General features: G+C 42.5%; 1 protein-coding gene across 2 annotated transcripts in view; it reads left to right on the top strand.

Annotated features, from left to right (window-relative positions):
- The first annotated feature begins 1,300 nt into the window (after window positions 1–1,300).
- Window positions 1,301–12,502, top strand: part of LOC108932980 (ADP-ribosylation factor-binding protein GGA3-like) — a 32,316-nt gene continuing 21,114 nt past the window's right edge. For both annotated transcript variants that reach the window (XM_018749747.2, XM_018749746.2), the window contains exons 1-3: window positions 1,301–1,449; window positions 1,664–1,861; window positions 6,330–6,414. In XM_018749747.2, the coding sequence (XP_018605263.1) occupies window positions 1,813–1,861; window positions 6,330–6,414 (134 nt within the window). In that variant the 5' untranslated portion in view covers window positions 1,301–1,449; window positions 1,664–1,812. The remainder of the gene's footprint in view (window positions 1,450–1,663; window positions 1,862–6,329; window positions 6,415–12,502) is intronic.

Here is a 12,502-nt window from a genome sequence, read left to right as displayed (position 1 = left end):
TCCATCACAAGACACCCCAACTGGGACTTGAACCCCAGAACCACTGGAGAGCAGGACCTGGTCCAACCTACTGCATCACCACACCCCGCAGCCAAACAAAACAATACCTAATATATACTGTTTGTGTGTGTCTATACACTACCTAGACATACCACCCTGGGCCTTCAACAGGATAATCAAATGGTGAAACAAGTTTCAAGGTAAGCTTATTATTGAACATCAAGACACATGTAGCTTTAAGCTCATAGCCCCAAAGAATGAACTAGAAATGGCGGGGGGGACTATTCAGTGTATCCTTCAAATGTATTTGTAAATTATTCAAACGGAATATATTTGCTGTAGATCTTCCTGTTCTTTATATATGAAATATATGTAAGTTATTGTATTGCACTTGAATATATGTACAATGGAGTTTAACCAAGAAAAGTCAAAAATCATAATTTTAATTTATTTCTTCGCTCTGTCAAAGTCGTTGTTTCATTTGTAGGGCTTTACATGACATGTATTCCTTTAGCAGATGCTTTTCTCCACAGCTAGGTTACATCAGAGAACAATACAAAGAGTGCATGACATCAACATACGGGCAGATTTGGATGAAGACACGTGATTCTACTGCACATGAACCAGTACACATTTACAAAAGTAGCTGCATAAAGGTTTACATTATTAAAGTGTTATTAAAAGATTATTAAACATAAGCACATAAACGTTTATTATGCCCTTACATTATATATATATACATACACACACACATTTTCAGAACCGCTTGTCCCATACGGGGTCACGGGGAACCAGAGCCTACCCGGTAACACAGGGCGTAAGGCCGGAGGGGGAAGGGGACACACCCAGGACGGGACGCAAGTCCGCCGCAAGGCACCCCAAGCGGGATTCGAACCCCAGACCTACTGGAGAGTAGGACTGTGGTCCGCACCACCGCACCCCCCGTATATTATGTACACACCAGCAAATATTACAGTCGGATGGCATGCAGTCAGCACGACGTGGTCATTTGAATCGGAGAATTAAAGTAAATTTTAGACCGTGCCAATTCCGGGGGCGAGGGTCGTTTTCCTCTTCATATCAATAGCTGGCTGTGCGAGGAACTTTGACTGCGAGCTATTGACTCCTGTGTGTTTCTTGTCTTTGAAAACCAGTAACTGAGCAACTTAAGTCCTCTCAGCTCAGACGACTCTCCCCGTTAGGCATGGATGATTTTATGAGGTCATAGATAATGTCTATTGCACTGTGTGTCACGACAAACGGCAATACAGTGTTTCTGATTATCACATGGCAACGAGACGCAAGTACATGATGTGTTTGTGTGGATGCAGCTACAACAGTTTTCGCTGCGATGCTAAAGAAACTTACATTAAACTCTTCCACATGATGGAAACCTTTCAGTATATTTCTGGACTTCTTGTGAAATAAACTGGGAAGTTAAATTACAAGGTGTGCACATTTTTTCATGACGCTACTACAGAATTCAAGCTCGATGTTGTATTCTTATTTTTTGTTTAGCAAAATTACTAGACTAAGATATGAGACCTATTTGTACTGAACCTTGCGTTGTATTAAATGTATGAAAGAATATAGATTATTAACAAATAGCAAAGGAGAGTTGTCGCGCGACAATTAACTACACTTCGGTTTTTTTTTTCGTCAGTACTGCACTGTTGCATTATGGAGCTTGTGAAATAAGAATCACATGCTCTGTCAAGTGCCTTCTGGCGGCTTGAGAAGGAAGAAGTGAAGTGAACCGACCTGTCAAAAGCGCAGCAGCAGTTGCAACACTCGTCGTTGCTGAAACGAGAGATGGACATGGCGGCAGAGCACGAGCAAGAAACGTTAGAAAGCTGGTTAAGTAAGTTTTAATTGTAAAAAACATTTCGACTTTTGATACGCAGAGCCACTTTCAGTTTCTTTTCTGCTGCGTTTCGAAGCAGCGAGTAACTTAGCTGCCACTGGCATTACGTGTCGCACTATGTTATGTATTGGAGTTCGCTGCTAAATGGCATGCATCCATTCCTATTGTTTTGAGTGCAAAACGAATTCTGGATCTCAAAAACTGTTCATCGTGAAAGACAATTTGACGTTTTCAGGGACGAAAACTTACGCTGCATATTCTCACAGGCACAGTCACTTATCACCAGGAGTTAGTAAATTAAACTTTAATTGATAATAATTCATGTCGCGGCTAGATGACATGGATGGAGCGAAGTTAATGTTATTTTTGTGAGCGAGACGCATTCCTTTTTTTATTAGCTGACGCCAAAGTGACTTAGTTTTACCCACTTTTACAGCTGGGTAAATTTCATTTGGATAATTTTAGGTCATGTACAGTGTGTTCAGTTTACGGTTGAATTATTCTGGTCTGCCAGTGGGTGGATTATATTAGATGAAATAATTTCAGACATTGTTGTGTAGCATAGATACGTTTCTGCCGATCTCTAACCATACCGGGACACTTCACTTGCAAATCCGGCGTTAAATATGATTGAGTTTAGGAACAGATTCGATGCGACTAACATCGTTCAGAGTGGTCAGTGGAGCTTGAAGCAGCTTCGGTATTCGCCCCTCTGTCTCACACACTGCCGCGCTGTGTTTTTTCCGAAACACGAGCAGCAACTTCCTACTTTGAACCTTGTGCGGCTCTGACCCGTTTTCTCAATTTTAACTCGACATGGCTCTGTAATTCATTGTTTTTCAAAAAATGAAATTTGTAACAAGTGCAAAAGAAATGTTACTGTTCTGCTCTCGACCTTTCTGGGTCATATGTTTTGGTTTCACGACAATATGACTGACCTCATGTGTGGGGTTGCATTGTGTTCTGAATGTATTACTACATCCAAACAGAATTTCCTACTTGAATTATTTTCATTGGGTTGGGGTAGGGCAAAGAAGGACATACAGACACTATTCATTATAAAATAATGCTCTTTTAGGACCACTTTTGTCAAGCACCTTGCCTCAAGACAGCTTTTCTAGCCTGCTTAACCTTTCTCAAGTTTTCCTTCTCCTTCCTTTGTCCAACAGGCACTCACCCCCTCATAATTTCTGCGGCTGGGCCACAGCGGTTGGGCAGCTATTTTACATTTTACCCACAATTCTCAACTACATTATTTACAATAAACATCTTTTCCTGCTCAAACATGAAACCCCTAAATAACCCTGGTCCTTACAATTCATTCATTCGTACAGTATGAAAAAGCAGTCTGTTCCAAATTGAAAATTTTAAAAAACCTGGGCTAGTTTTATTTATTTTAGTTTTAATATCTTTAGAACTCTGTGCAGTTGTGACCAATATTGGTTATATTTTATGGTATGTGGAAGTTTGTGAATTTGTGAACTTTTCTCATATGTTGTAAAAGCTATTATTTGATCTGTGACAACTTATAGGTACTCTGCAGTCAGACAATGGACTTTGACAGTAGAAGCTGATCACTTCTGAGAAACATTGTAACCTGTTAGACTGGTGTCATATTTCTGTGTTGTTGCCTGTGTATGTTGTGGTTGTAGCAATAAAAATGTTAAACAAACAACACCAATAGAACAAAACAACAAATGCCATGGGAAGAAGAAGACACATTACACAAAAAGTCTGAAATGTGTATACAGTTCAAAAGGCTTTATAACTGACTGGAGGTCAAGATAATATTGGCATACTACTTGGCATCACCATGAAAAACAACAAGAGGTTTTTATGATTAAATTTATTTTCATGAATATGAAATTTCACTCATGAAGCAAGAATATTAATCCCGTTCTTCCTCTCTCTTGTTATCAGTATCAAAGAAACTACACAGTACTTCATTAAATAAGTAGTATTCATTACACAGATTATCATTAATGAATCTACATACAGAAGGGGGTGCGGTGGTGCAGTGGGTTGGACCACAGTCCTGCTCTCCGGTGGGTCTGGGGTTCGAGTCCTGTGTGGGGTGCCTTGTGATGGACTGGTGTCCCATCCTGGGTGTGTCCCCTCTGGCCTTACGCCCTGTGTTACTAGGTTGGCTCCGGTTCCCTGTGACCCTGTATGGGACAAGTGGTTCTAAAAGTGTGTGTGTGTGTGTGTGTGTGTGTGTGTGTGTGTGTGAGAGAGAATCTACATACATCTTTCCAGAATGTATGGGTGTTCCAAAACAAATGTGGAGAAACTAGAGCTGCCTCCCTCTCCTTGGTACTCATCCTCCTCAATCTGTCTGCAGCATTTGACACTGTAAATCACTGGATTCTACTCTCCTCACTTAACCAGCTTGGGATCAAAGGTGTGGCACTCAGATGGTTTGAGTCCCATCTCTCTGACAGATCCTATCAAGTGGTCTGGCAGAGCTCTTGTTCTTCTCCTCTGCCTCTCTCAACCGGTGTTCCTCAGGGCTCGGTATTGGGTCCTCTTCTTTTCTCCATCTACACTCCCTCCTTCGGTCCGGTCATAGCCTCCCATGGATTCAAATACCACTGCTATGCTGATGATACCCAGCTCTTCCTCTCCTTTCCACCTGGTGCATCAGACATCTCCGTACGCATTGCTGCCTGCCTGTCGGACATCTCTTCATGGATATATGATCACCACCTCCAACTCAACCTCTCCAAAACAGAGATTCTTTACCTCCCTGCTGGCCTGCCCTCCTGTCACAACCTCTCGATCAAACTGGACAACTCACTCATTTCGCCCAGCTCCTTTGCTAAGAGTCTGGGAGTTACGACTGATGCGAGTCTGTCATTCTCTCAACATATTAAAGCCACAACCCGGTCCTGCAGATGCATCCTGCATAATATTCATAGGATCCGTCTCTACCTCACTACTGACTCCGCCCAACTACTTGTCCAGGCCATGGTGACTTCCTGTCTGGACTACTCCAACTCTCTTCTGTGTGGCCTTCCTGCTAATGCCATCAAACCTCTGCAGCTTCTACAGAATGCTGCTGCACGAGTTGTGTTTGATTTGCCAAAGCACTCCCATGTATCTCCTCTACTCATCTCTCTGCACTGGCTTCCTATAGCTGCCCGTATCAAATTCAAAACCCTGGTTACTGTGTACAACTGCATCAATAGAACTGCTCCCGGCTATTTACAGGACTTGATCAACTGGTACACCCCAGCCAGGCCCCTTCGCTCATCTACTTCTGCTCGCTTGGTGGTCCCGCGCATGAAAGGCAAAGCTCGGAGGTTCTCGGTTCTGGGTCCGTTGTGGTGGAATGACCTTCCCCTGTCACTCAGAACTGCGGAAACTCTTTCTGTTTTCAAGAAGGGTCTGAAAACCCACCTTTTCCAGATCCACTTTGCCCAAGATCTCTTCAGATCATCTATGGTGTAACTGTTCACGTATCGTAACTCCCGAAGCAGCCCCAGATACAACCTTTATTCAGCCATTACTCTGGTATTGTACTGCTCATTTGTGTATCTTATAATATTTAATAAAGAAAAAAATTAGTGTTGGTATCAGGATTTGTCTGTGTCTTATGCACCTACTTGTACGATGAACTTTGGTGTAGCAAGTGGTAGGGAACAAGCTAGGTTTGCTTGAGACTTTCATGTCTGCAGCTATGTCTCCTTCTCTCAATGTAATGCATAAATTGTACTTTCGCTGAGATGTACGTCGCTTTGGACAAAAGCGTCTGCTAAATGAATAAATGTAAATGTAAATGTAAGTTTGAACAAGTATCACAGAAGAGCAGTTTGTCAGATGTCTGGCCCTGTCACTTAGGTTTCTTTTATCTGGCTCAGTCTGGACAGTGGTACAGCAGATACAACTCAAGTGCCAGTGATCAAATGCCGTTCTGTCTGTGTAGAGTATGCATCTTGTCTCTGTGCTCACTTGGGTTTCCTACACCAGTCCAAAGGCATGTCTTTCATCTCAGTATTTATCTTTAGTGTTAGTCTGAGTGTCCAGTGATGGCCTGGCATACCATCCAAGGATTTCCTTGTGTGCCCTCTGATTCCAAGGATTGACTGCGGATCACTGCAACCCTGTTCTGATGATGCAAGGATCGATGGTTTTAAATAAGAACTTCATGATCCTTTCTTTCCAAGTGTGCAAAACTTCATGCTTCATTCATGTGTAACACACTTGCTCACACATAGCACTCAATTTAGAGTCACCAATCCACTGGAAACACACATTTTAGGTCTCTGGGAGGAAACTGGAGCACCCAGAGAAAATCCATTTTAGTTTTAACAAGCACTTAAAAATTCAAAGTCTTTTTCACCCATTTTTGTGTCTTGGATTTTCATTGTGAAAAGTTCCCTCTTAGAAACTTGTATGAAATGTTTCATAAGTTTATACCCACTTCATTAAAATAATCTGGTGTTAATGTGTTTTTTCTTTCTAGATAAAGCCACAGACCCATGCAATTTAAGTGATAGATGGGACTGTATTAAAGGATTCTATGAACATCTTAATAAAGAGCAAGATGGGTAAGTGGAAGTAATTAATTCATCTGTGCTATAGGATACCCAAACAATTTATGCCACATGTAGTAGCTGGAAGTTTAGAATTAGCTGAATATTTGATTATTTCATTTGCATAGTCTGACATGTTTCACCCTAGTTTTACAGGCCAAAAACAATAGAAAATTGAATATTTCAGGTACAAATTTTTGAAACTTAGAGAACAGACCATCTGTTTATGATGATACTCAACCATTCATGTTATTATTGAAAAATTTGTAATGTCCTTATACGACTAGCTTCACTTATCAGTCTTCGTAAGGCAGTAACTGTTGTAAGTTTGATGTGAATAAAATGGGTCTGACTCACGTGTTCTGCCAGTGTAAGTTTCCTTGGTTTTTGTGTGTAAATGAGTGGCACAGTGATGCAGGAGGGAACTGGCATGTTACAATACTTGGGCTGTACTTCTGGATGTGGTTCTGATCCCCACTCAGTCTCTATGGAATTTGCATTATCTCCCATGTTCCCACTGGATTCCTCCCACAGTCCAAATTATGTGTGTTTCAGGTGGATTGTTGACCTGAAATTATGTGTACTTTGTCCGTGTAGGTGTGTTACATTGCTCAGCTGTATAAATGGAAGAATAACTGCAAGGAATTTAGTGCAGTATATCTATAACTGTTAGTCACCTTGGATAAAGATGCCAGATAAATACTAGCAAAAAACTGACTAGTTTCTAACAGTCTACGTCATTGACTGGGGATTTAACTCTTCTGGATTAGACCGCGTCGTGTAGGACACTGGTTCCAATGTTTCGCTTCCCCTGTTGGAAGCATCTTCAGGGAGCTGCCACATCTCATGAAGGCTAGATGTGAACTGGAGTGTTCGACAAGGGTGGGTGTATTTATGGGCGGGATCGGGGTCGGGCTCGTTGGAACCAGTGTTCTACACGACGTGGTCTAATCCAGAAGAGTTAAATCCCCAGTCATTTGACACCAGCCACGGAAGCCTACGGGTTTTGATAGTCTGTGTCATTGTTGCAGAGATTTGACAGACTTAATTGCAGGTGCACCGTTTATTAGGAAGAGTGGGCAGACAAGGGACTGGCGAAATAACGTAGTCAATGGACAAGCAGTAGGTCACCAAGGAGCTGACCTCGTTCTGAGGAGAATCCAAAGACGTGGTTCAGAAGCAAAGCTGTGGGTCGGGATATCAGGGAGAAAATAGAATTTGGACTAGGAACTTTCAGATTGCAGGTACATTCTTAACCAATCCACTGGTAATGAGCAGTTTTTATAGATTTTCAAATCTCAAACACTTTCTCAAGCTTTTTTGCTTTCTTTGAGCCCATGACAAAAACAAAAATGATGATGTTCCCATAAGACCATTATTTAGCAGTTCACATACAGAGAAACAGAGGTAATACCTGTTCTCAGCATCTTCAGCCAGTACACATACCTGTTTGTGTGTTCATCCACTGCAGCTACTTAACAATAAGGAGGCTTTGGTTTGCATAATTGGAGACATTTCACCCCAGATTTGATGCACTTATAGATCAAATGACTCGTGTGTTTACAATGTCATAATTTTTACCCAGTGGTGTCCCCGTGAATGGATCTGTTGGGCTAAGTAAGCCAAGAAAGTAGGCAGTGCCATTGGTTTTCTAGTGTTAATATGTGTCCAGACACTGTCTGTGTGTAGCTTAGTCCTGTTCTCTTCATAGTAATCTTTCTTCAAGTGAGCATTGTTCTTGATAAGGAGGGCAAAGCAGGGAGGAAAAAGTGGTGAAGTTTGTATCATTTGTAGGCTCTAGACTATAGTTTGTTTTGGAAGAAGGCAGTTTTTGCTGAGGAAACAGCAGCATAAAAGGATTTATGAGCTTCTTATAAAAAGTAAAGTTTGTAGGGCTTTTTGATTTTTGTCATTGCTGTTCAGTAACATATATTTGGTTCTGTTATCTTGAAGTACATCTGATAACCCTGGAGAGGACAGTAATGGAAGTTAAAGTCACCCGGCAGGATTGGTGGAATGTTTTCCACAGGGAGGAATACGAAAAGGTATCAAGGTCATGCAGGAAGAAGCTAGGAGGACAATAGAGGATGGCCACTAAGAGTGTGGTTGAGTCAGTGACAGAAAAAACATGGAATTCAAGGAGGACAGGTCAGGCAGGTGGAGAGGGAGAGCAGAATTTTCCCACTGGGGAAAGATCAGCAGATCTGTGTGGGAGGTGCAGTAGTTGGAGAAGAGTGCTGCTGGTGTGACTGTATTTTCTTGTGTAATCCCCATTTCAGTCTGGACCAGGAGGTTGACTGAGTGAGAGGTGGGATGCATAGCCTGGGATGAAGTCAACCTTCTTCTGGTAGTTCCAGAGGCCCATGGAGAGGTTTAAGCAGGATGGAGGATTTGAGAGAGGGAGATACACCAGGGTACTATTGCAACGGGAGTGTCACGACCCCATCTGCCGGCACATCGGCGACACCTGCTGCTCCCTGATGGGGTAGCAGATAAAAGGCAACGCCGATGGGTCCTCAATGAGGAACCTCAATTTTGAGTAACTGCTGCTTCCTTGCCAAGCCGTGTTTACTGCAACTCACTCCGGATTACTGACCTGTCTGTTCTTGTCTCGACTATGATTCCTGTCTCGTCCTCTCAACAACGTTTGCCGATCGTCTGACCTTCACCTGTCCCTCGACCATTCTCTTTCCTACTTCCGGTTTTCCAAATAAAAGGAAATCTGCTCTTGAGTTCGTCATCTTCCTCCATCCCGTCACCCTGACTGGGAGCACCTGTGCCTGTGATGACAGTGATACCATTTGGTTGAGGTCTCACAGACAACTTCAGCTTCAATGTTAGACATTTTCGGTGCCTGATATCTCGCAGATCACAACATGGACAGCAGTCTTCACTTTGTAGCAGTGGCCTCCCTCTGTGAACTCCCACAGGTAGCTTCCTTGTTTTTGCACCCCAAGTCTTTAAACCAAGAAGATGCTGGTACATGTTACTGCAGTATGAAGCTTACTAATTTTCATATGCTGAGGCAACAGAAACTCACATGAACAGCATATAAACAAAAGGCTGGTACGATTATTCTAAAGCAGAAACTCAGCCATAGTATACAGCACCCAATACTGTCGGGTTACAGAGCAGACTGGAAAAACTGTAAATAAAGAAATAACTAATTAAACAGAAAAAAATAAAGTACTATGCAACACATAAAACAGATTAAGTAGATCAAAATGCAGAACTACATGGAGCAAATATGTGCTAGGTTATAGCAGTAACAGAAATAGATTTACACACAAGCACAGTGAAACTCCAATGCGCTTCAAAAACTAGATGGTCTTTGTTTTTGAATTTTCAGCATTTTCTCAGATTTCAGTTCTCTTTTCTTTCTGGACATTGGGTTTTGGACTGATAGTGCCAGAGCTCTCATTTAACCCTCATTGTCATGGTGTCCACCCGGAGCGGAAGCGCTGGACCCAAGTGCAGCGCACAGGAAGGTTTCATGAGGGGAAATCCGAAAGACATGTCACAAGACAAGCAAAGGGTCACCGATCAACATTCGTTGTTGAAGGGACAATCAGAAAGCCGTAATCCGAAGATACAAGCGAGAGGTCGAGGAGTACCAAGAATGGAGACGTAGCGATTCAGGATAAGGAGCTAGGGAGGACTAGGAAGGGCAGGACAGGAAGGGTAAGCAGGTAGATGCACAGGAGCCACGTGAGTAACGAGGCTGAACAAGGTTCCGTGTCTGACTGCTCTCCGAACCTTCTTTTTATGCGCCCGTCCCCAATCGGCCGCAAGTGCTCCTCGTTGCGCCGAGGTGGAGGGCGTGACACTCATGTTGAGATCCAGTCTGTTGACATAGCCAATCAAGTGCATGAATGCGGTATATCATTCACCCTATTCAGACATTGTGAAGGCTTCCTTCTTTACCATTTTTGTAAGTTCAGGTTTCAGACCCTGCATAAACATGGTTTTGAGAAGGCCATAGGTGCTGTCCACTTCATCAGGGTCTGTGTCTATCCCAGAATATTCCAGGCACATGGCATTGAATCTTTATCTTCAGGAATGTCTTCTGTTCTTCAGTGTTGACATGCAGGCTCTTTTCTCCAATCATGATCTGACAAACATGCTTAAATAGTGTTCCATATACCTCAGAACCCTTGTCCAGGTTTACCAAGGGCCACACAGACCTTAGCACGGAGCTGTTATACTTCAAGCCTTTGGATCATGACTGTCAGCACCCGGATGCCAACTAACAGATACAAGTTATACATGCTTTTGAATCTCCAATTTTTCCTGTGTGTTTGGTGGGAGTGTACACAGTCCAATCCAAGTTTGGGGGGATTATAAACATAGCCATCTGTATCCATACACCACAGCATCTCCCTTTTCGGTGTCCATCTTGATCCTCACCTTCTTGGTCTTTACAAGGGTTAGTAGTAGCTGGTGAGATAATATCATTGCTGCTCAGTCCACCCTCAATGAGTAGCATTTGTTTAATTTCCGGCGTAGTCAGGTTTGGTTATAGCTAGAGCTGAAGTGGCATTCAGTTTTAGCCTAGGAGCTACAACTACATTTACAGTTATTCATTTAGCAGATGCTTTACCCCAAATCGACATACATCTCATAGAAAATACAATTTCTGCATTACATTAGGAGAAAAAGAGACACAGTTGCAGACATGTGATTCTTAAGAACAGTTTATATCCACCATATGCACCAATGTTCATCACACGAGTAGCTGCATAAAACTCAGAATATCGACAATTCCTGATCACGTTCTTACTAATTTTTTTTTGAGATACACAAACATTACGGCTGTGTTACGGCTTATCTGGGTATAATCTTAAAGTTATGGTGCCTTACATGAACTTAAAAGATCATGGGTGAAGTGAGTCTGGAAGAAGTAAGTTTTCAGACCCCTTTTAAACGTGGACAGAGTTTCAGCAGTTCTGAGTGAAAGGGAGAGGTCATTCCACCACAATGAAGCCAGATCCGAGAACCTCCCTACTTTACCTTTTGTGCGTGGGACCACCAAGTGGGCAGATGTGGAAGAGCGTAGCGGTCTGGTTTGGGTGTAGCGAATGATCAAGTCTTGTAGATAGCTGGGAGTAGTTCTATTGATGCATTTGTAGGCAATAACCAGGGTCTTAAGTTTGATCCGGGCAGCTATAGGAAGCCAGTGCAGTGAAACGAGTAGAGGAGGTACATGGGAATGCTTTGGCAAGTCAAACACAACTTGGGCAGCAGCAACTGTTTGCTTTTAGCTATTAACTGTTAGAAGGAGTGTGGTGATGCAGTGGGTTGGCCCAGGTCCTGCTCTCCAGGGGGTCTGGGGTTTGAGTCCTGCTTGGGATGCCTTGTGATGGACTGGCATCCCATCCTGGGTGTGTCCCCTCCCCCTCCAGCCTTATGCCCTCTGTTGTCGGGTTAGGTTCTGGCTCCCTGTGACCCTGTATGGGGCAAGCAGTTCAGGGTGGGTGTGTGTGTGTGTGTGTGTGTGTGTGTGTGTTAGCACTATTGGCTACTGAACAATGAAACCCTCTAACTACTGTAGCTGTCATGCTACTGTATACCAGCCAGATAGGCTGTTCCATGTGAATTTAATAATGGTGCGTTGAGAGAATAAGTAATAAAAATGTGTCTCCATGCAGTCCTTTTTTCTTTTTAATCCTGACTTTTGGGTGTTATCTTTCTGCTCCCTTCGTGAATCTTTTTATCTTTTTTTAAAGATGTAATGTTTTTTTAAATTTTTAAAACAAACAAACAGTGTAATACAAATGTAAAGTTTGAAAGAGAAACAGTACATGTTTCAGACTCTAACCTACATAACTGATACCCACATCGAATGTTTAATTTAGCTGTCAACTTTTAAACACACCCCTAATTTTTTTTTTAAAAAGAGTGTACTACATTCTATTCAAGAGTGACTTTAAGGATGAGGGTATAGAACTACAATGTAAATAGTTGTTAATTTGCAATGGCTGGTTAGTTAGTGTACATAGGCATGCAACTCTTGAGGAGACCTTGTGTGATCGTTCTAGAGTGTGTCCCTTGAAGCTGCAGGGCAGTTTAGCTTCAATATTAGCTCCTCACAAAAGAGCAGTGT

The sequence above is a fragment of the Scleropages formosus genome, chromosome 5 (genome assembly GCF_900964775.1).
Source record: "Scleropages formosus chromosome 5, fSclFor1.1, whole genome shotgun sequence".
In the NCBI taxonomy this organism is placed as follows: Eukaryota; Metazoa; Chordata; class Actinopteri; order Osteoglossiformes; family Osteoglossidae; genus Scleropages; species Scleropages formosus.
The sequence above is the reverse complement of the archived record's forward strand: the minus strand, read 5'-3'. Positions and strand labels throughout refer to the sequence as shown.